The sequence below is a fragment of the Taeniopygia guttata genome, chromosome 11 (genome assembly GCF_048771995.1).
Source record: "Taeniopygia guttata chromosome 11, bTaeGut7.mat, whole genome shotgun sequence".
NCBI classification, from domain to species: Eukaryota; Metazoa; Chordata; class Aves; order Passeriformes; family Estrildidae; genus Taeniopygia; species Taeniopygia guttata.
Genome location: NC_133036.1, coordinates 2,847,074 through 2,871,930, shown reverse-complemented (window position 1 = coordinate 2,871,930; position 24,857 = coordinate 2,847,074). Strand labels below are relative to the sequence as shown.

The 24,857-nt window shown below is 39.2% G+C and overlaps 1 protein-coding gene across 1 annotated transcript in view; it reads right to left on the bottom strand.

Moving 5' to 3' along the window:
* The window catches only part of MMP2 (matrix metallopeptidase 2), a 28,402-nt gene extending 6,355 nt beyond the window's left edge, over window positions 1-22,047 (bottom strand). Inside the window, exons 1-10 of the mRNA XM_002192669.6 lie at window positions 21,695-22,047; window positions 18,048-18,274; window positions 16,480-16,628; window positions 14,241-14,369; window positions 13,333-13,506; window positions 9,253-9,426; window positions 7,118-7,291; window positions 5,921-6,076; window positions 4,097-4,244; window positions 73-209 (exon numbers count right to left, since the gene is read on the bottom strand). Coding sequence (XP_002192705.2) covers window positions 73-209; window positions 4,097-4,244; window positions 5,921-6,076; window positions 7,118-7,291; window positions 9,253-9,426; window positions 13,333-13,506; window positions 14,241-14,369; window positions 16,480-16,628; window positions 18,048-18,274; window positions 21,695-21,838 — 1,612 coding nt within the window. The 5' untranslated portion in view covers window positions 21,839-22,047. The remainder of the gene's footprint in view (window positions 1-72; window positions 210-4,096; window positions 4,245-5,920; window positions 6,077-7,117; window positions 7,292-9,252; window positions 9,427-13,332; window positions 13,507-14,240; window positions 14,370-16,479; window positions 16,629-18,047; window positions 18,275-21,694) is intronic.
* Window positions 22,048-24,857: the final 2,810 nt, after the last annotated feature.

Sequence of the window (24,857 nt, the reverse complement as noted above, 5' to 3'; positions counted from 1 at the left end):
ATGGATACTTACATTTTGAAATTTAAAACCCATACCTGTAAAAAAAATATAGTCTTTAGAACCTTTAAATACCTGAGAAAAACACAGCCTTCTCGTCCTGAGGGGCCTCATAGACAGCATCAATTTTCTCTGGCAGATCAGGCCAGAATGTAGCAACAAGAAGAGGACCTGTGGGTTTTCCTCGGGGGTTTATAGTCCTCCACATGAATCTGAGCAGAACAGAAAATTGTACAAGGTTTACAATGAACTAATTCAGCAGCACATCTGTTTCTCATCACTTCTGGCACAGCCACGTGAGCACACACACACACACACACACTCACACATGCGCACACCCGCGTTCGCAGCACGCACTTGTAACTCTTCTCTCCACTGACTGAAAAGCAAACTCATTTATTTGGACTTTATGCTGCTAGAGGAACTGCACCAAAAGCTGCATGCTGGACTGCAGGTGAAATTGCTGTGCTGATTGCTCCTGTTGCTTTTTTTGCATCAGGGCAAAATTTATCTATACTTTGTGTACACAAATAAAGTGCTTTGAGCATACAAATAAACTCATTTGCACAGAATTTAAACTGTTAGAGCCCTCCTTGTGCTGTGTATGGAGCAGATGGATGAGCATTTAACAAAAGCAGAGTTTTGTATTCCATGAACTGCTTTTGCAATTACTAGTGTAGTGACAAAAAGTTCAAATTTAATAGCAGTATATCATAGTGCTTGGAAGTGAGTTTGGCTGTAAAAGAAACTGCTAGCACTAAAAACGTTCATTAGAGAAATGCAAAGGGTAATTTATCGGTTATTTTATGTATAAGTAGGATGATCATTTGATTTAAGCTTTAAAAAGCTCTAATTATCTTTAAATGGCAAAGCTTTGTGCTGAGGACTTTTGGTATTTAAGATGGCACTGCTATTTCATCCTCCACAGAGCGAAGAACTTTTTTCCCCAGCAGAACAAAAGTTTTGACTTAGTCATAAAATGAAAAATCAGCAGGCTGGTGGAATTGCTCTTGCACCAAGCTGTAGTCATTAAATTTTGAGGTCAAACTGCTTTTACCATTAATATGTTTCTGAAGCTCAAGGTGCTGCTGGCATTTTAATTTTTTGCAGAGTATAAATTGTTATTACCCACTCCTGCCTAGAATAATTACACCTTTGAGAAGGCCAGGATATTAAACTGCGTTTTTTGTCTAAAATTTGGAGGAGCAGTCCTAAATTAATTTAACAAATTGCTGTATTTCTGTCAATAATGAAGATATGTAATATGTTATCCTATCCATGTTTTGCATACATAGATGCATTTTTAACATGTACAAAAACATTTCTGAGCATGACTCATAATTTTGATTTACAAAAAAGAGGCAAAGAATAAGCCATCTGACTAATTACTCTTCTTGAAAGTGTTAAAACACATGTGACACGCTGTAATAGGTAATACTGTTCAATTCATGCGTGTCTTTTTACACAGAAAAGAAGATCCAATATGATATGGAACAGAAAATAATATAGAAAATCTTTATAACAAGGTATTAATAAAAGTAGTTCCTTTAAAAATACAAGTTACAGGATTCTCAGTCAAGTTTGGACCTGATTTATGGCTGAATCAGCTCCAGTAATTGCTATCTGCATGAATTTCAAACTTTCCAGGGCCAACGGAGACTTAACACCAGGTTTTTAATAAACCACACATTTCAAGGGACTTGTTAAATTGGTGAGGTTTTTTTTTTTTGGAAAGGGAAACTTTGTCAAAGATGAATTTTATTTTGTTTTTGAATTGGGTAGAAGGTATTTCTATTTCTATACATCTTACTGAGAAAATGGTGAAATTTAATATTTGGCTTTCTCATTTTAGTTTGAACACAATAAAATGCTTTAACTCATCCATATTAAATCTTAATATTACATTTATAGACAGATTTAATAATTTACTTACAGTAGGTATTTTACATCATACTTTAACATAATCTATATTTGCAATGATGATGATGATTTTTATATGCAGTGTTTGAAAGTGGGTCTTTTTTAGTGTCCTGATTAATTTCAAAATGTGAACTTTTGTTCACTCTCAGAATAAAACCATCTGTGGAAATGCTGTTCTTGGGCATTCTGTGCCCAATAGAATAGCTCAACTATTCTCTATGGCTAGCAGCCATAATTCCTGTAATTCTCATTTCCTACTAATTTTCTTTCCTTGATTTGAGGTGGGGAGGGAAAATAATTATTTTTTGGAAGGAGTTAATCTTATCTGTCCTCTTTTTTGCTATTTACTCTCTTGCCATGTGACAGTTGGATTCTATGGTAATTTTCATGAATCATAAAAGTCACACGACACACGATCGACAGTTGTTTCTTGAATTCCAAAAGTGAGTCACAACGCTGTTTGCCTGATACTTGGAAAGCTGCAAGACTGACAGGCAAAACCATTCCAGAGCAAAACAATTCAACAATTGTCTGCTTTTGCTGCATGCTGGATAAAGGCTGAGCCGGTCTGAACAGATTGTTTTGGTATTTGAATAGTTCTTAGACCAACTGTATCTAAATGCAAAATACTTCTATTTTGCTGGGATTATACAGAATACTGGACCATTCTGCTGGTTTAGGAGTAGTTTGTTCCTGTGCCTGACTGTGGGTTTGCAAGAGCAGAAGCAAGGTGGAGGTCTGGCTGAAAACCCAGGGCCACGAGTGAACGGAAGAGGAGCCAGAGCTGGGAATGGCATGGAACTTGGTGGGGGGGCTAGTGCTGTGAGAGTGTTCTTCCTTTGAAGGTGCTGAGCTCAAGTGAATCCTCCAGCACTCTCATTACTAAATTAGCAAAAGTGGGCACTGTTTTTGGCAAACTTGGTATGGGTTCGTGGGGCCAGCCCTGTGAGGCTTAGTGTGAGGCTGATCTGTCACTATTATGGAGCCATGTGGTGGGCAAGGAAGGAATGTGCCTTGCCAGTAGGGATCACTGGAGTCTTAACCTGCTGCTGACAGGGCCAAGAGGAAAAATACAAAAGGTGTCAGGGTGATACCCACAGACCACATCAAAGCTTCTTACAAGCAGAAGGTTTAAATTCCTTTTCTGCATTGCTAAAACACAAAGCCTGTGATAAAGATTAAGTCCAACTTTAAACATAGAGCACTATTATGCTGGGTATCATATAGATTTGATCTAGAAGGAAATACATGGAATCATGGTGCTTACCCTTAAAAATAAACTAACTAGAGTAGTTGATTTACTAGTGTACAGTAGCTGGTGAGTAGAGTTAAAACATGCAGCATAGTAATAAATGCTTCATGTATCTAGCTGAAAATTTGAATCTGGAGTAGATGGCTGGACTCAGGTGTATCACCAGGAGATACAAATAGTTTTAAAATTGCTATTTTATGAGGGAAGCTTATTTGTTGGTTCCTGTTTCCTTTTAAATGTCAACTGACAGCTGTCAAGGAGCAATGAACAGGTGAGTTGCAACACTTCCCTTGGCTTGAGATGCTTGTATATGTTTTTATATGTTAGGAGACAGTGTTTGATTTTGGCACACATTAAATGTGTGTGGACCCAGATCTTCAGTGGTGTTGGGGGAATGTTCAGGGCAGCTGATGATAAATGATTCCAAATTTGACATTGGTTTATGACAGGGAAAAAAGGAGCTTTAGTGTTTCTCACAATGGTGCTGCCAAGTCCCATACTCCTTAGGAGATGCTCTTCATTGCTGAGCAGCTGGGTAATACAGGCCCTGGCAAAGGCAGGGGCAGCTGCTGCTGAGCTGCCACCTCATTTTATGGGGACTGTCTCTGCTTTTACAACCAAAATGTCTTTGAAGCCTTCTGTCTTGGAGGCTTTGCACACACATAGCCTATCCCAATCACCAGTGTCTTTGATGTGTTGTTACAGCAGCCATGAGTCACATAATGCTAATATTTAATTACTTTGGACTCAGCCTGAATTAAACCATTTCCATTTCCTTTAGGAGATGAGTAGAGCACTTTGTCATCTCTGAACACACAAAACAAAGGGTGGATGTCATGCCTGATAATAAATTTCTAGATTTTGATGAATAGGTCTCACAGATTCCTTCACTTGAGGTTCTCTTGGTAAGCAATTTTTCTCACTTACCTATCTTTGAAGAAAAATGTTTCTCCTCTAATTTGTGCGACTCCATCAAACACAATTTCATGCTTGCAGAGCTCTGGAGTGACAGGTCCAAGGGTTGGCTGTGGGCCTGGTCCTGGTCCTGGTCCTGGCCCCACATCAGGTGACACCTCTGTGATGGTGAACAGAGACATTTGGTTACACTGAAATGAAGGGCTGTACAGGTTACATGGAGAGCAGGAGCTGCCATGGCTTCTAAAAAGGGAATCATTTGGAGAGTTCTTGAAGGAGGAAAAACTGATCATAAAATCTCTTCAGAAGAAGGGTGGTTGAGCAGAGCTGAGGAAGCCTTGACTTGCACTCCTGCTCTAATCCTCTGTGTGGCTTCATTTGAGACATGTTGCCTGTGTGTGTCTCTCTGGGCTGAGCTGCCTATTTCCTGAGAGATAAGTAGAAGTGGCTATACTGGATGAAGATTTCAAAGTCCTTGTACTCAGAATTATGTGCACCTCTGCTGAGAAAGACGTCAAAGTGGATTTCTCTTTTTTAAAGAACTGCCAATATTTGGCAAGTTACAAAGCTGCATTTTGAGCCATTTGTATGATCTTTCTGCCCTCACCAAGAAACAAAACGTGCTTTTCAGAACATGCATTTTTCCAGCTGGTTTATTTCATTTGGTATTATTATTTGGCTTGAGGCATTAACCTCCCTTTCTCAGACATTGGGATAATCTACTGTATGAGAAAAAAATGGAGTGTAGCTGATTTATGATAATAACAAAGCAAGAAAAGAAGGTTTTTTTTGAATATTTGTTTTACATAGAAAGCAGTTTGTAAAGGGTTATATGAGTTAAAAAGATGAAGAAAGTTTCATCATGGATCTTGAAGCATGCTTTAAGACACCTGGGTTAAGTTCTGAACTCTTATCAAAGATACACAGTATGGGCTCAGAATACTCACTTAATCTTGACCATGCCTCATTTCTCATTCTTAATTAAAGCAGCTAAGAACAAGGAATAATGAAGATTCAAATCAGATTTTTGTCTCATGTGATAACATTTTTGGCATATTCTTATTAAAATTTCTGAGGTGGGGAATACTATAGAATATAGTTAAAAAGATCTCTCAGTAGAAAAGTGAAAAGTACAGAAAGAGAAATGGAATATGGGAATGACTGCTTAATTGACTGTAGTATACTGGTGCCTCTGCAAGGTAGAAAATGTATACATGGAAGGAATCTTAATCATGATACTGCTCATGCATTTTACTAAGACTATCTGTGGAGAAAACAACAAATGTTGTTAAATTCACTTTTTCTTTAGAAGGCTGCCTAATACATTTGCACTGAAGTTTCAGCTCCCACACACTTTCTGCTAATGTTATTGTGATGGTACAGCTTGAATTGTGGGAAGGCAATTTGAACTGTTTACAAGCTGGGACACAGAAAACAATGTCCTTCCCCTCTTGCAGAGGGTCACAATGTGGGAAGCTCAGTGTTGTAGAAGGTGACATCCAAACCCGGCCACATCAGGTATTTCAAACTAGAGACAAACATGGCATTTAATTGTCCCAGTAAAGGCACTAGAAAGTTTCATCTAAAATTTTGTTTATGGGGTGTTTTGATGCTCCTTTGCATTCAGTAAATTTAGTGACCCGTCATCCTTAAGTTGTGCTATTTGATTGAGGTAGGTGGCCTGGCAATATGAAGAAAGCGTGGGGAAAGGAGCAGAGGATGTTTCTGGCATTGGTGGGATTGTGCCATTTGTAATTTACTGCAAATTCTGAGTCCCAGATTTCAGCCTGTGCTGCCTGATTTTTTGATGAGTTCTGAAATGGGGGAGGACTTTACCATATAGCTCCTGGATCCCTTTGATGTCATCCTGAGAAAGTCGGAAGTTCTTGGTGTAGGTGTAGATAGGGGCCATGAGAGCTCCCGGGTCCTCAGAGTGCTCCAATCCCATAGCATGGCCAAATTCATGGGCAGCAACCAAGAAGAGACTGTACCCTGAATAACACAGTGAGACAGTGTTAGCTGCTTGGATTTCAACAGAATTGTGCCACACAGGTTATTCATAATAAATAATAATGATTAATATTTACAGCCTCCCATGGTGAACATCACACCTCTTGCCAATAATGCCATTGCACTGGGGAGATTCTAAAACCTTCCTTTGTGGGTGATCTTTGCTGCTGTCTCCCATGCAAGTGACTCTGAGCACAGCCCTAATACTTGTGGGAGCAAAGGAAGTGTAGCAAATAACATTGGACATCCCTTTTAGGTACAGAAGAATTGTACTTGCAATCTAGGTATAAAATCTTCCTTTTCACCATAAAATGGCTTGTAAGTGATAAACAGGTCTGTAAATATGTGTCTCTGAGAACAGACTCTGGATCAGTACTGGTGCATTGTTAGGTTAGAAATAACCTTTTATCCTAGGATGACATTTTATCAGTTATGCCCAAACAGTCTCTGAAATCTGGCAGGCTTCTTTCTTCCTAGTACATCCTCCCAAATCTAGCATTTTTTTGTAAATATGTAAAAAGCCTTCTGCCCTTGTTAAATTATGGCAAATATTCACCAAAGTAATTTTAAATAGTGACATTCACCACATGAACTTTATACTGTCTCACTTTTTAAACATGTTTTTCACCCTTCCCAATATCAGTCACGAATGAATTAATCTTTTACACTTAGTGTTTGTTCCTAATTTGTATCAGTGTATAATTTTGTGCATGCTATTGAAATACTATCGTACTTGCGGCTTTTAGCCTTGGAAGAAAAAACTGGTGGGGAGAAAAACCATCTATTTATTCATTAATTTATTTCATGGTTTTGTATTTTGGAAGGATCCTGCATCACTATGGCTTCAGAAAGTCTGAATATTTCAGAGCAGTTCTGGGTGTGGCTCTCTAGCTGTAGTCTCACACTTCAGTAGAGGGATTTTGCTGAGATTTCAGGCTGGGGAGAAGTGATGAGTGTGACATCATGGCAGTGGGTGTGGGCACTGCTCGGTCACCCCTGCGCTGCCCTGACAAGAGGCGTCACCTTGGTCTGGACAGAAGCCCCACTTGCGGTCGTCGTCGTAGCTGCTGGTGGAGGCGCACCAGAGTTTGCCGTCGCTGCGCCCCGCGCTCGTGCACGACTCGTATTTGTTCCCCAGGAAGATGAAGGGGAACACGCAGGGAGCTCCCTCGGAATTCCCACCAACTGTTGACATGGCTGTGCAAAATGACAGGGAAACACAGTGAGAATGGGGTTCCTTTCGCATCTTCTTAACTACGCTAAAAGCAGGAAGGAAGCAGAAATACTTCTAGGAATATGAAGAGTAAGATTAAAAGTAATATCTGAAAGTTGTCGGAGAGAATTAGAAAGGAAAAAGTCTACACATTGCCATTGCAATAGACTTGCCAATAGTTTTGGTGGAGGTGAGAAGGAGCTCTGGACTCATGTTCACAGCTCTGAGAAAGTGTTTTGGAAGGTGATTACCCAGTGAGTATCTTTTAATGCTTATTCCTGATGTTATATTAAAGTGTTTTGGAAGGTGATTACCCAGTGAGTATCTTTTAATGCTTATTCCTGATGTTATTTGAAAGTGTTTTGAAATGTTTAGGTGCAAGGTAGGGTTAGTATCAGAAAGGTTAAAGAACCGTTGAATATCCACCTGGTGGGTGTCCCACTGAAGAATAAGCTTTATATATCCTAATACATATAATATTTTATTATATTATAATATACATTATAATTCATAATATAAATATAATATTTAATATAATATAATAAGCAGCAGGATACCATAGAAAATCATGTGATTTAAAACATTTTCTAAAGAAAAGGATGTATTAAGTGGAGATAACCTTTTTTTAACCATTATGTTTGCAAAAACTTGAGAAATTTTCCTGTTTTCTAATCTGTGTAGTATATAGCAGTAATTTATAAGAAATAATACTTATATGTGCAAGTACAAGTATTTCTAGAGGGAAGAGAATGTAACTGCATTTAAAATAACAGTTTAAAGTGGTATCATGAACAGAATATGAAAAGAATATAAAACTCATTGAAATTCATTTACACTGCTACCTGGAAATTACAGTTCCTTTCCAGTTATGGTCTGTCTTCTGGGAAGGTACATGACAGCAATACAGAGGCAAAGCTGGTTGTATCCCTAATTATTTATTAGTATTTATTTCTTTCTCCTGCATTATTATTTATGAATAGACTTTTATACTGAAATAAAAAAGCTTACACTAAGTGTATTTCTTACTTCTAGTGATAGTGACTGTTACCTACAACTTTGAATACATTGATTCTAGATATACAGGTTCTTTTTTCTGTTGAATATTCCTTTAGAATTTTCTATTCCTAACCTTGTAGCAAGTAATAATAAATTTGATCCTTTCTTTTCTTTCTTTTTTTTTTTTTTTTTTTTTTTTTTAACATCTGTAAAGTAAAATGGAAGGGTTACACCTGGTTATCAAAAGTAACAGAAAGCCGAATACCAATAAGGCCATTTTCAAGAGACCTAAAAAAATCAAAAAGCAGGATGCATGTAGGTTTGATTGTAGCTTCCCATTGGCTCTGTTAAAAGCCAGAGATTTTAGAACTGCCATGGTTCACTTAATTTCTATGCTTATGGCTCTAGTGTCACAAAATGAACACCTGCCAATCTATTCAACACTATAAATTAATTTTTGTTCCTTTATGTAGTAAAACTCACGTTAGAAAGTATAAAAAAAGTGTGAAGAAAGCTGAAATTTCTTTTCATGGCTAAACCATTTCACTTAGCTTTTTGAATTGCTGAAAAGATCTATTAACACAAGCTTAATGTACTAAACAGGATCCTTTTTACAAGTGTACATGGTAAGTATTAAGTTAAAATATTATTCATACTTTCTTCTGTCTCATGAGACTTCCATTCCAGGCCATTAACAAATTGTGATCTGCTTGTAATTATCCCACAGTGGTAGCCATGCATTTGTGGGTTCATTGCCATTTGTATTCCTGACAAACCTGTGCTGTGACACACCAACAGATTGCTCCTGTTCCAGTTACATCCTTGGCCACCTCTGTTGAAACTGTGTTTAACTCATCAAGTTTTGTGTGCTCTGGTGAAAGTGTGCCAAAGGAGACTTGTTAAAACAATGACCAATTAGACTGTGTTATGCAAGCAACGTTCCTCATACCAGTCTCTGGACAGAATCCATATTTCTTGTCTCTGTCGTAGTCTTCAGTGGTCCCACACCATCGATATCCATCTGTCCTGCCTTCTGTTGTGCACTGGTCATAGGACTGGCCTTGGAATTTGAAGGGAAATTTGCATGGCTGCCCATCACCATTGCCACCCATTGTAAAAAGTGCTGTAGGGAGAATGAGAGAGGAAAATGTCAATACACAGAGCTCAGTACCAGCAAGGAATCCCAGTGTGCCTGTGGGAATATGCCCAGGTCTGGACAGAGAAGGGCCACCCATCAGTGTGATGCACCTCACACTCAGAACCTCTGCTTCACACCAGCATTGAAATGCCCTGGCATGCATGATTTGGCCTTTTTAAGGTGTCCAAGGGTACCTTCCCACCCCCATCCAGTTTAAAGCTGCAGCTAAAACCCAAATGTTCATGTGGGAAGCTTGGCAGGTTAGTTCATACTTGGCTCTTGTTTTTACAGCCTTAGTGTTTGTATAGGGTCTGACGGGGTTTGCCTTTGCTTAGTTGGATGCATCAGTGGGAAGAGGCATTGTTTATGTGTGTGCTTCTTTAGAGTGGCACTAAATAAACCCCCCAGACCACTTCTGGCTTAAGGGTGATTGAGAAAGGGTTCTGACAATGGGGTATTGTGACACAGATGGTCCATTTTGCCTTTTACACTTAAACCAGTAATTGGCCACAGCATCAGGGACATGAACCAGTAAGTTATAGAAGTTCCAGTGCCACTAATGAGAGGACTTGGAGCTTTGCAGGCCTGGCTCACACACACACATTTACTGAACTTCTGCTCTGCCTACAACAGTGATTCTATCCTTCTTCATGCTGGGCATGGATGGGGTCCTGTCTGCAACACACACTGTGCCTCCCCAAAAGAGCAAGCTGCAAATGTTGGGTTTTGTCTCAGATTCTGTACTAAGATAGGAAAGGTTCATAAACTGGGACTGTGGCTATTGTGACTGGAGAAGGACTTTAATTTTTTTTAAAGTAATGGTAGAATTGTAGAGCAAACTGAATTGTTTGGATGACTCACTTACCATGAGCTGCTTCCAGCTCTAGGTCTGGCAAACTCTGCATTTTAATAGCCTTTTTTATATTGGTTTACATGTGGCTAAGTTGCAAAAACCATATGGAAAGCCAGTTTCTTAGTTTGCATGCAGCCTTTCTGAGTCACAGTCAGAATGCAGTTTTTAATTTTGCTTGAGGCTACATCATGTGATGGTAGCAACAATGGTTTATTAAGTTTTAAATCCACCCCCCACCTTACTCTAAAATTGCTTTAATGTAAATGAAAGTTGGAGACTAGGGCAGTTTCCCCAAAACAAAGGGGCAATTTACTTGTAAGGGGATTTTAAAGGGCCTTGTTCTGCACCATGGTAAGCTCAGCAATTTAAAAACTGGTGAAGGTAGACTGAAGTGAGAGCAGATTCAGACTGCATATTAGTAATATGTGAACTTCACTTTTAGCTCTTCCTAGAAATATCAGCCAGTTGTGATGTCAGGAAACCTCAGGCTGGGAGGCTGCTGAAACCCCTGTGGCACAGATCCAAGGTGGAGGTGGCTGCAGCTTCAGGAGAGAGGACAGGCAGCAGCCTGTAGGAACTGTGGTGAGTGTGGGGGAGGTACAGGCAGAGAGAACATTGTTAGGTCTTGGAGGACCAAAGTTAGGAGCCTAACCTAACACTGCCTCTTGTGTCAGTGGAGTTTGGAAACGAGAGATAATCAAGATCCCTTGATCCCCTATGGCACAGGAGAAGTTTGGCACATTTGTGTAAGGTTTGTGTAGTAGGTAGATAACTTTCTGCTTTACCTTTTCCTTTGACAAACTATAATTCAATTGCTTTACAAACTTGAGGTACAGATCTGGGATTAACTTTAGAAAAGCCTGGTGCAGCACCATAGCAGTAAAAATGTTTCCATATATGCACTGTGGCTCTATAATGAGAATTGAAACTAACTTCAGTGAGAAACAAAGGCCAACAAGAAGGAATGTTGCCCCCAGCACATCACTCTGATGTAAATCCTCCCCTATCTGAATGTATTAGCTGGGGTTTAGCAAATGGTGCCTTGGAATAATGAGTGAACAATGCCACTCTGCATTTAATTAGAAACATCTGTGCATAACTGCTCATGGATCTTGCAAAACAATTACATCAGAAACAAAAGGCTGAAACCCTTCTGTTCCATTTCAGAAACCTTGACACTGGCATTTCCAGGAACTTCACTTTCAGAACCAGCTCTCCCTGAAAGTGCTTCATGCTTACATTTTCAGCCTTGCATGATGTTAGGATGTTACAGAAGTGTATCAGTCAGGGTATGTGGCTCTCCATTTCTCCAGCTGCCTATAATCTGGGTTTCCTTCTGACTGTATCTGAGTACTTGCAGTATTTTAAAGAAATGAGCCAAATTTTTATCTTTTCTGACTGAAAGAATTAACCCATGAAAGAGGAGATTTTGGGAAAGATGGGAAATAAAGGAGATGGCAAAGTTTCACAACAAAAACAAAAAAAGATTGTGCAGTTATGTGCATGTGCACACTTATACCATGCTGAAGTAAATATTCTGAAAGCCATACCACTAACAATAACTTTTAAAAAAAAATTAATTTTAGTCTGTCATACTCCTGCTTGTCCATCCTCTATAGCTGTATAAATAGCTGTCACTAGGGTAGATCCTAGCTCTAAATGTGATCTACAGGCGATTAGGGATTTGGAAATTAAAGAATAACTTATTACCACATTAGAGCTAGAAGACTGATATGTTCTACAAGAGATTGTCTTTGGAAACCATCACCATCCTGATGCAGAAAATATGTAACCTTGTATTTGAAACTGTATGGTCTTGCTTGAAAAAGCCCAACAATTTGTTAAGCAGGAATCCATTTAGTGTTTGGCTACAACAGGATTCCAGAGAATCCTGTTTTGAAGTTTTTCTATGTACACATATCTGCAAACTTTTGAAAAATACCTTTCTTTTCAGACATGTACATATTAGTACCTGTACATGTGTGACAGTACTTGTGTGCTGGCACATGCTGTGTTCTATTTGTGTAGTCTTGGGCTAGCAAACCCCTGAACATGTGTTGTTAGCTTAAGGCATCACTAATTTTCTTCCAACAATCTGCATTCTCTTTCCTGGTACTGACTGCATGTAGCCATAATATTGTAAGTAAGGTTAATACTATTGTTTCAAGCAGGATTAGCATGAACCTGAAAAAAACCACCATTGCTTTCTGGTTTGTTCTCTTTAAAACTCTCTTCTTATTTGTTGTGACCCAGGAGTGATAGGCAGGAGTTTTAGTGATCCAGGGCTTGATATGAAAAGTAAAGAGTGATGAAACACTCCCCAAAGCTAATAGCTGGTTATGTACAAAGGAAAAAAAAAAAATAATGTGGGAAACCGCACTACTGGGAATGGCTGTTAATATATGTGCCAGGAACTAGCAAACAGGAGGTGGAACGAGTGACTGAAAGCACCTTACCTTCTCTACTCTTCTCACTGCTGATAAATTATCTCAGCAGGCTACAGCCAATTATATTTAATTGCTTCTCTAAAGGTTTCCTGCCGTGTGATGTACAGGAGATGAAATTAACACTCATATCAATAAATTGTCTGAAATGTTATATCTTCAACCTGTAAAGGCTCATTAAGATTTTCAAGCACAGAAATATGTGTTTCTGTTGTTTTAACAGGAAACATATTGCCATATATACATTTGAAAGATAATAATGACAATCCTGTGTTTAATTTTAAAAAGTTATGACTACATGAAGACATTATACACTTTCTCTAATCTGAAAATTAATATTTCCAAATATGAAATAAAATTCTTGTGAAAGAGAGTTCTGTTCATATTCCAAGCAGGTAGAAATGAAGTACAGTCTTAGTTTTCATGGATTTCTAATAATTTTGTACAGGTACTGGTAAGTTATGATTTCTGAAAGACATTCATTCCTTTATCTGAAAGGGAAGGAAGTGGGAAAAGCACAAGAAGAAGTGGATGAGCAAAGAAGAAGGGAAAAGTCTGCCAGAAAAAAAACAGTAGAAACATTGATCTACTCACACTCATGGGGACAAAAGCCATATTTCCCATCTGCATCAAAGTCTTTGGTTGTGGAACACCAGAGGAATCCATCGCTGCGTCCTGCATCTGTGCAGCTGTTGTATTCCTTGCCATTGAACCAGAAGGGAAATTTGCAATATTCACCATCTGCATTTCCATACTTCACTCTGACCACTGTAAGGAGAACAAATGCAGTGGTGAAATTAGCCACCCACTGATGCAAAAAATACAGTTTCTGGACATCTTTTCCTGGAAGATACTGATATAGAAATGCAGTCTGAATTTCCACTTTGAAATTCAATATGCTGCTGGTCTCTCTATTGGCAAGATGATCAGAGCTGAAATATAAACTGGAAATTTAAAAGTAATTACATGGATATTACTCATGGTGGAGTGTTAGAATCAGCCCAGAAAAATATATATATTGTTACTATGGCAAGGCAAAGTTAAAAAACGTGCTGTTAATACATTTAGTAATTTAGTTTCTTAAGTAATATGGTCTAAAATGTTCAGTATAGTTTCAAAGGTTCCAGGCAGCAGCTGAACATGAGCTGAACATGCCTTGTGCCTCATAAACCACTTTGGTATTTCCAATGGGCCTTGCATGACATTTGCTATAGCAGGGGGACAGGGTGGAAACACAGACACACCCAGATCTTGGGGTTTATTTCAGTATGTTACATGGAGTCTTATGAATACAGTATTGGTGCTGGAATATATGGAATATATGCTGGAATGCATAGATAAGTCACTTATGCATAGCGTTTTTTAAATGGGAGAGATTTAAAATTGTATAAATGAATTTTCACCTCCTAATATTTACTGACAGTCAATGAAAGCATTTAATGCAGCATTAAAATAGAGCAGCCAGCAGGCCATATGTTCTGAAACATGAAAAAGTCTGGTACCTTGTCCCTCCCCAAGAGTCCACAGTTCATCATCATCAAAATGGGAGTCTCCTCCAATTCCTGGTCCTGGTGCAAAGGCATGGGCCAGGAGACCATCTTTGCCATCAAAGGGGTATCCATCACCATGTTCTGCAGGGAGAGCAGACAAAAATGAGCAGTTTCTAATGACCTCAGGCAGAGTCTACACAGGAATTATGATTATTTCCATCCAATACAGCAGCAGAATACTTTAGTGAGGGAATTTACTGGTTTGGGTTGTGCTAGCAAGACTGATCCAGAAGAGAAGCAGCCAGTTCTTAAAAAAAGCATGAAGTGTCAGTACTGTGGTTGTCACAGCATGATATTTTATATCTCCTAAGTGTGGTGGAAAGAAATTAAAAAAAAGTGAAGAAAGTGAAGTATTGTACCTGAGATTTACGACTGCATACATAGTGCTGTTTCTTGATAGAGGCTGATAGGGAGCTGTAACTTAAATATTGTAGATGAGGGATATTTTCAGGTAGTTCCTACCACTCTCCAACACAGATTGGAAAGTAAAAGCTGATTTCACTTTTCAGCTTGCTCTTTTCTGCTTCACCTGAGATTTCTGTGCTCTTTCCTTTGTGCAGGATACTCACTACCCCAGCAGGAAGGCACAGCTGGCTGGCTCAGCTGTGAGCTCTGGAAAGACAGCTTGCTCTTGCTGCTCTGAGCCCTGAAGGAGCCTATTCCTCCTTCACTTCAAGCACTCAGGCAGCTCACAGGGCAGCAGCAGGTTAAGCAGCTCTGCTGTTATTCCACTGTAGGCTTTTCTTGGAAGCACACCACTTGTGGGTAAGGCAGGCTGGCACGGGCATAGCCCTGGTATTCATAGCTCTCCCACCATACTGACCTGTGCATCAAAGCTGGCTGCCAGCATCTCCAGTTGCATCATTCCTGGTCTTTTGGTCTGATGTCTTGGCATTTAACAGAAACCCTAAATACACAGGCCTGATTCTCTCCTCTGTTACACTGACTTCAGGCTGGTGTCACTCCTAATACTGGTTCAGTTAATTCCCTTCAGGAGATTAGTGTGTCAGTTGTGAAAGACAAGATTTTGACCTATGTTAGGTGCTGCAATCCTATTTATTTCCAAGTAGACCCTTAAGAGAAAGATTAAAAATGATGGAACCTTGTGGATGTCTCAGCCCGTGTGAATCTGACCTGCAGTAAAGTGATAGCAATGACTGAATATGGAAGGAGCTCTTTGCCCACAGTTTTTTAGCTGGCTATAGCCAAGTACTAAAACCAGCAGAAACACTTCTGCTTTTGTAGACTTTCTTTTTTTTTTTTTTGGAAACCGAGCCAGTCTGGATGAGGATCTGAAGTCCTGAGTGTACAGAATCTCTGCAGCTTTTGAGGTCAAGTCATCAGTAGCTAAAGCAAAGAAAACCAGCTTGAAATGAAAGCTTTTACAAAGAGCTCAGTTATTCTTTGAAATGTTCACAACTTTCAAAGTCAACCTCCCAAGTAATTGGCTGCACAAGTATCTTCATTAGTATTAAAAATTCTCTGACTATCCAAAAGTAGTTAAATACCCCATATTTACACTGAATAGCCATAAACATTCTTTCAGGGGAAACCAAAATTAATTGAGAAGACATGCACAATGAAAATTAATAAAGTCACCCATTATCAACTGTACTCAAATCATAGTTCGTCTTATGATCCATATTTTTAAATTCTTCAAGATCAATGAATGCATTGAAAGCTTGCCTTCTGCCGTGCTAAAAGAATGGAAACCAGCTATGGAGTCAAAATTGGAAGTCAGAAATCCATTTTTAAGCTCTAATATGTTAGAACCCTCAGCACTGTCACTGGAAGACTGCATACAGAGCTATAAATAAATGGTATGATGGCATTCCATTCTCTTCTGTGGCAGGAAGCCAGCTCACACCATCTGAAGATCTGTACCAATATGTCTGAGTCCTATTTCTGATTTGTAAATTTAAAAATAAAATGTTGCCCCTAGCAATTCTCTTTTGGAAAGATAAATATAGAGTAAGGATATTGAATAAATACTTCTCCCTCTCTCTCTCTCTCTCATATATGAGAAAATGTCTTAGCGAAATTAAATCTAACTTGTATGAGCCAAGTGTGAGCTAGGACAAGGTTTGCCAGGAAGGCTCATGGATTCTACTTATTGAGGGTGGATCATTCTAAACTGAGGATTAATGACAGGAACAAAACCAAAAGCATAAGTAAAAATAGAAAAATATACCCCATCGACCAAAATTAATCATAATGTCTGCTTCTCCGTCATTTATTCGGTTAAATCTCAGTGGTGTGACATCACTCCAGACTTGAAAGGCTCGAGCAAAGGCATCATCTACTGTCTCAGGATCCAAATCCGGGGTATAGCCTATAATCCTTAGAGGTAAAAGCAACAGGTAAGTAACACACAAACATCCTCCCTGTATTAGTTGTTTACTGCTCAACACACTGAGTAGGCTCAGCAGTGAAGGCAGCTAAGAGGTAACACTGCTGCACATGAGACCCAAACACCTCCCTTTGATTCAGAGATGAGTTTAGATGTGACACTTACTCTTTATTTTCTTTTGGAATTAACTCAGCAGCAGGAAGAAAATGATAAATCCAGAGGCTGCAAAGCCTGGATGGCAGTGGGCCTTACACAAAACATTCTGGGTTTTACATCAGCAATGAGACCAGAAAGGGAGCTCAGTAACATTCTGAAAGATTCAAGTGTGCATTGTTTTGCTCTTTAATAAGAAAGAAAAGCAGCCTTGCTCCCTCACCTGTGTTGCTATCTGTATATTGTTTAACCCCTGTGGAATGCTAATCCTTTAACTGTGTGTGGGATACATTGGAAATAAGATACATGGGGAAATAGGAGGAAAAAGCATGTAAGATAAAGCTGTAGGCCTGACCTGAGAAAGGGACAAACTGAAAAAAAAAAGTGTGCTGCTTTCTTCTTCAAATGCTTTAGTCAGACTTCTTAGTATAACCTGCTATGTTCCATGTAAAGACAAGTATCCAATTCTTTGCAGCCAGGGCTGTGCATAGTGAGAGAAACTACTTTTTACCTAAGGAGGATGAGGAAGATTCAGAGAGACATCAGCAAGTAGGGGCTGTGAGCTGCTACAGGTTTTTTTCAGTTGTTATTAGGTTAGTTGCAGCCCAAGAGATGCTTTGAGTCCAAACTTGTGAGGGAACAGAAGATTAGGTCAAGCAGCTATGACAGATCTGCTGTTTTTTCTCATTGGTGGTAAATGTTTGTTCATGGAACCTAAGGCAATGAGTTTTTTACCACAATGAGAGCTGTATTGGTCCCTAACTCTTCAGAAGAAGATGAAATGCCAAACTTATTGCAATAGGCTTGTTGTAACTCATGTTTGCATGTATCTAAAACACAGTTGTTTGATTTTAAAATGTATTTAATCATCTCCTTTTTAGGACTGCAAAATGAAGAGGAGTTTGGCCTCTGCAATCAATGAGTACTTTGGTCCTCCTGGAGCACGTGGGCAGGTGAGATACTCCTGCTCCATCTCCCTTGGGATGCTTGCTGCAGAGCAAAGAGTAAACTCAAAATCTCTTCAGTTTCAAGCAGGACCAGAAAGTTGATGTTGATATGATTCCTCCTGATATATTATAATTTGAAATGACAGAGGTGTTTGTTAGAGCATTTGATAGTTATCCAAAACCAGGGGATTCTAATGCAAGGGGTCTTGTCTAATCCTGTAAACAGCTGCTGCATTTCTAAGTGCCTTCTTTAGTTCTTGGAAGAGCCATGGGTATATGTGAACAGAACCCACCATTACCAGTCTGTACCTGTATGTTATATGATTCTTTTCCCATTTCGGTTTTCTTGCAAAGAAGTTGTAATTGGCTACGTCAGGGTTACCACAGCGGGGTTTCTTCATTGTCTCAATAGTATTTTGATCCAGATCTCCTGTTTCAGGCAGCCCAAAAAATTTCTGCATTTTCTTCAGAGTATCTTTCAGGACAAATAAATTGCAATTGTCTTTTGGGCAGCCATAGTATTTATTCAGGTATTGCTTGGGGAAAAAAAAGCACAGAAAAAAGACTTCAAAATTCATAAAATAAATAGTTAATCATTATAAATAAACAAATACTATAATTCCATGTTAGCTTTCCTCTGTAATTTGCAAGTTTTCTTTTAAAAATTACAATTACTTGTAAGTGAGGGACCAGCAGAATCTTCTTAATTGACACAAAGCATCCTTTATCACATGATGTTGCTAATTAAACAATCATTTCCATTATTAGTGATCACCTTTACTTAATAAATAACTTTCAGTTATTAGAGCATAGAGCTTTAATGTAGAACTACAAAGTAAAAATGGGTTTACCTTTTTTGTTGTTTCTTTATTATGTATAAATCTGTTTACAGTTTTAGCTTTTGTGCAATGTTTTGATGGAAGAATCTGCATTATTGAGAAATCAAACCAGCCCCACAAATGAGACCACATTGATTGCAATGAAAAACCCCATTCTTTACTCAAACCGACAGAGTTGTTTGAATGTTGGATGTGTTTGCTTTTAGTCAAACATTGCAAAGACATGAGGAAGAAAGTATTTGGTAACATCTCAGTTGCTTGGACACTGCAGCCAATCAATATTTGCATACTTAAAACTCCACTGAATGCTCCAGCACATTATGGCCAGACTGATTCTTCTGATACAGCTGTGGTGGCAGTTCACAAAGTTCTTTCTCATTAAAAAAGAGTGGTCATAAGGGACCCAAGAGATGGCACAAATCACATTGTTTTCATCTCAAATAATACCCACTAAAGTCTCCTCCCCTTCTCTTAAAGGATGGGTTGACAGTGTTTTATGCCCTTCTGTGAAAGAGAAGCCATGTGAAATGGCAGGTGTTCCCAAACTGCACCCGAATGGGCCCTTGGCACTGCACAGACTGAGGGGTGCCCTTGCCAATGGTGCTGTGAGACAGGATGGCTGCAAGGTACTGATCTTTCCAGTAAAAACCAGTCTGCAGCTGAGGAAGAAACATCCTTCAGGTATGGTATCCCAGATATTAACTATAAGTCCAAGGGAGGAAAACACCTGAATAAGGTAAGGTATATTTGCCAAAAATAGACGATGAATATCAGGGAGAACTATTTCAATTGAGGATTACAAGAAGCCTGACAAAATGACTGCACATTTAAGTTCTTGCGCCACCAATTATTCCCAAGAGAAACCTTTTTTCATGTGTCTAATTAATTGCTTAAGTTCACCCAGGAGACTGGGGATAAAACCACAACACCAGCAAAATAAAGCAGAGGATATTTGATAACTGCAGTTGGTCAAGCCTAGCTTTCACCACCTTCCTCACAAAGTCCAGGCTGACCTCATCTGCCCAGCATAGGAAATGGTTCAGGGATTACTCAGAAAAGGATTTCATCAAGATGTTACACCATTTCCTTCAGAAGGTCCTCCATCCATCATGATTGAACACAGACTATGGCTACTTTTTGTGATTTTTGTAACCTCTGATGTGGTATTTCTCCAGTGGGGACTGTGGCACTGGCAAATGAAGGACACTCAGTGGCTTCATCTTTGCTTCCACTGAGCTGCTCTCCACACACAGTTAATGGGGCCTGGTGGAAATTATGTGAAATGCATTGAGAACATAATCAAAAAAGCCAGTTTGGTTCTTAGTTTTCATTTCATGTAATTTGATGGGTTTTCTTACACCTTTGCTTGCATCCCCCAATGATGTACCATGGTGTAATACAGACTGCACGTAAGAACTGACATTTACTGAAGAACCAGGCTGCTGCTCTTGCCATTTTAGGTTTGGGAGCAAGCTATACAATCAAAACTATAAACTGAGGTATGATGAAGAATTTTACTTGCTAGGATTCTAAATAAAAAGCTAACCCCTTTCAGTTTTTTCCTAAAATGGAGATTTTATTGAAGATGAGAAATGACCATGATCAGCTGTTCTATGAAAGAATCTTGAAGAAAATATAATGTCTATGCAAACCACATCTTGGCATAGGCTGTGAAATGCAGTTTCCCCAGAGTCAGCAGGGAGCTGTGGTGATCTGGAATTTTGATCCAGCCCATTAATGAAACAGGGTCCAGCTGCAACATAGCAATTTGTGTTCTGATGCTGAGTGTTGGGGCTGCTCTGATGGAGGGCGTGAGGAAAGGCAGCCAGTTAGCATTGCCCAAGAATACCCCAAGAAAGACAAAGAAGGACTGCAGTGTCAAACCAGCTTGTAATTTTCCTCTGAGTACACATAATAAATAGGTTGTTTGAAAGAAACAGAGTTGAGGGGAGATGTAGATTGCAGTTATTGAATAAAAGCCTGGCTGTGTCTAAGAAAATAAATTCTCTTAGAGTGGATAAATTGCTGTTAGACACGTGGGACCCCACTCTCCTCTCGCAAATGCACTGCCCCTGCCCCCAGCTCTTGGCTACTGTGCTGCTAAGGCCAAGCCTTGGGTGATTTTGTTTTGTTAATGGCTGAGGAATGCCCTATTTGGGTCAATTTGTCTGTTTTTCCTAAACTTTCCGACACAGCTCCCAACTGGAAATTCTCTCTGTACTCTCCCCCAGACCTCCTTTAACCTGGCAAACTTTCCCAAGATGCACACAAACTCCTAAAGAAAAGTGACCAACTTTCAAGTCTCTGTGTCCTAAAATAAGAATAACTTATCTCAATCCTCCTTAAAATGGATTTGCTGCTGAAGAAGAGAAATAATTTACATGCTAAAATAAGGACAATCCATCTCAATCTCCTTATAAATGGATTTCCCCATAATGTCACTTTTATGAACGTCCACAGGGTTAAAAAAAAGTTAGAATAAAATGCTGTAGAGTTAGAGCTATAATTTGCTAATATACAGAAATAAAAACTCCTTTTTTTTTTGTTCCAGATCAGATTTGGGAAAAAATACTTTAAACCTCGGTGAGATTGTTTTCCAAAGTCAAAACTAGTCACAATGGCTTCTGAAATTTGAGCCAGCTTTCAGTTGTAGTGTCCCTTAAAGTAGTGTTTATGCAATGTACAGTAAACAATCTGGAAAACACACTCTTGAAAGCTGTGATACATACATTGAGGGAGTCTCAGCTGCCCTCACTTCTACTGGATTTAAGTAAAAAAGTTAGATGTCTCTTATTTGCCCTTCACCCCTCTTACCATTGCCATTATTATAGTCATGATGATTTCATGAGGATATTTTGTATCTTGAGACTTAAGGGAAAAAAAGAAAAACAACAAAAAACCGACTTTCTTTGCTAGCTTTAAAAATTTTAAGAGAGGAAACATTACTTGGCTCCAGTTTTAACTTTTGAAAGCTGATACCTTTGCTAGCTAGCTAGCACTTCCAGAGACTCCAGGGAAAGAATGCTACAGTCATTCCTTAGCCTCAGCTGAATCAAGAAAGAAACATCTGCTTATGAAAGAATATAAATCCAAAGCAAAGATGAAACCAACACTTACCACTGCTAGCTCTTTGTCTGTTTTGGGAGTGCTGTCTCCAGGAAACTTTATGATTGGTGATGGTGCGGCTAAAGTTTTGTTAAAAAGATAAACTTGGATGAATAGTACTTTAAAAACAAAGCCACGGCCAATATGAGTCTTCATTCTGCCTAAACTTGTGCTCTCCTCTTTGGAAAAAGCTTTTCCCCACTGCCTCTCCGTTACTTTAGCTGCAAAGTGCACCAGTTGCTTATCTGCACATCTTAACTCCCAGCACCGTTTTCCCTTTTGCTTGCTCCAGCAGTTCCTTTGTATGTTTAAAACATCCAGATGCGCAGTCTCAAGCTACCACAAGAGGAAGTCTGAAAACTAGTGGAAACATGAGAAAAGGGCAGTTACCAGATGTGATTGCTGTGATTTTAAGGTAGCAACAGGCAGATAGTTACTTTTGCTGAAAGAGGCCACATTTTCTCCTCATTTGCATTTACAAAAGCATTTATTTATGCCGTAGAAGAGGAAAAACAACACCTGACTTAATCTTGAAGACAAAGTATCTCACCTTGGTATATATTTAAAATATAAATTTAAAATTTATATTTTAAATTAAAAAAAAAAAAGAAAAAGATAAAGAAATTACTAAACATTATTTTCCTGCCTAAGCATTTTTTTAAATTATTTTTAGCCTATTTTTATGGCACAGATATAATGATATCCTATAGTCATATGTGAATATGCTCCCACACAGTGCCTTGCAGCAAACATTTTGATTATGGATTTTGAGACAGACCCTGCGCAGGGCAGTGCAGCTGTGCACTTTGTGTCCCCCTCCTGCTGAGGCTGCCCAGAGTGTGGGTCTGTACTCGGGCTCACCGTGCTCCGTGTGAGCCTCACTCCCTCCCTGCTCTCTGCACAAAGTGCAGAGCTCTCAGTAAGATCATTGTGGCTTCCTGGGTTCAGAACCAGCTTTAGGCTTTGCCACCAGCAGATATCACCTTACTCCTACAGGATAAAAGATAATTAGGCAGATTCAGCAAGAGAAATGAACTTCATTAAAGGATGTCAGGGAAATTGTACAAAATTCAGTGTTTGCTTGTAATGGGGGTTTGAGTGCCTGGCACAACTGCCTTAATCTGAATTTTGGTGTAAATATGGCCATTTTCATGGACAGTCATTTATTTTGTCATTCATAATATTGCTGGCTTTGAGGTGCTATTACTAGTGGAATATTCTTTTAGCTGAATTTCCCTAATCTAGGGATTTTACTCATGATTTTTCAAGATGGGAAGCTGGCAATTCTGAATGATTGCAAACTGTGTTCTGGCCAGCCAAGGGTTTACTGTTTCTTCTGAACACAAGTCCAGCTATGAACATTCCTCTGACCTGTATGTAACCATAAAGATTACCAGGGTGTCCCAATCAATGCTAAATGAAAGTTTTCCAGGTATGACCCATTAATAAATAGGGCTGCTAAATGTTTGGTGTTCACTATTTGATAATCGGTTGTAAATAGTTAATATTGGCAGTTAGATTTGTGCTAATATCAAGCTATTTTGCTAACTGCACCCCATCATCCATGATGTGAATAGTCTCTCATAAGGCAAGGATTTCAAGGAGAGGGCTGAGGGGCTCAGGGAGAAAGCATTTGCAGGGGATTTTGCTGCCCATACCCTTCCACTGGGAGCCCAACACAGCAGCTGTAGGCTGGGTTAGAAGGGCTGCTGGGTGAATCAGCCATGAGAAACAACACTTGAGGCTCAGGAGAGAATGAGGATTACGGGAATTTGTGTTTGACTGGAGCTGTCTTTGTCAGCAAGTGGCTTTGTACTTATCCCCACTCATCCTTTCAGGAACGAATCCAACCTGACTTGAGTTACAGTGAACAACTTTCCCCTAATGGTTCAGCTTTGAAATGACACATGTTTTTTTTTAGCTTTTCCCCATCAGCAAAAATCCATGCTCATTTAAAGTGTTGCCTTAATAAACAGCACTTCTGAAAATATGATCCAGTTTTTCCAGAGCCTGGTACTTGGTTGTGTGGAATGACTCTTCTGCTTTGTTTGTGATGACAGCTTATATTTGTATCTGGCCATGTGACACTGTAAGAGAACAAAGGCCAAGGAAGCCTTCACTGTACGTGCCAAGTTACTCTCAGGTCTCCTTAATTAAGCAAGTACAAATATTATGGATCGTGTTGCAAATTCTGCAGTTATCTCTGTGCTCCATGTTAGGTCAAAGACTGATGTAAATCTTAAGGCATGAGAACCACGTCATTTTCATAAGAATTTTAATGTAATTTATGACACCTTAGCAGCTTTCATTTAGAAGGTTACTGTGGTGAAGCAGTGTAAAGCCAAATGAGTCCCGGAACATTCCAGTTGCACTCATAAGCCTCATTGAAAACTAATGAATGCTCTGTTCTCTGTCTGTCCTAATGAATATCAGATCAGAAATGGATGAGGAATCTTTGAATAGACTGTGAGGTCTGTGCAGTTTGAAAATCTCACTGTATTTTGTTTCTTATCCTTGCTGGCAGGGAGGGTAGGTTGAGGTCATCTTTTAAATACACTTTGTAAAACAAATTGGCAAAGCAACAGAAACCATGCAGACCTGCAGTGAAGCATTGTTTCTCACCTTTGTTTGCATTTTTGCTGGTAAATTGCTTTGCTGGTACTACTTCAGTGTATGAGCAGTTAAGCAAGTTATGTTCAATTAGGAAACATAATACATAATAGAATATTTGATTTATGGGTATTGGGTGAACCAACAGATTGAGTTTCTGAGCAGTCAGTGAAAACATTCCCTTTCATTAGCACGTGACATCAGAGATACTGTCTGAGCTGCCCTCTTTCAGATTGGCAAAGCAAAATAAATTCTGGTCACACTTTGTTAGAGTAGAAGCCTTATTGTATTGAGACTACATTTGGGGTAAAATTCTTCTTATCTCTTTGTATTTGTCTTTAAGCTCTTTGCCACCATCCTGTTCTTAGTGTGCTAGAGAGGTGCTGCTTTTACAGGCAGGGAGTGCAGTGGTGCTCAGTACTTGCAGTGGGGACATTCTGCTGCTGGCTGGCCTCTGCTTTGAATTGAGATTTGAGGTTGGGCTAAATGACTCCTGAGCTCTGGTACAGCCTAAATTACCCCATCACCCCACCACTCTTGCTGAATTTGAAGACATGGTATGATG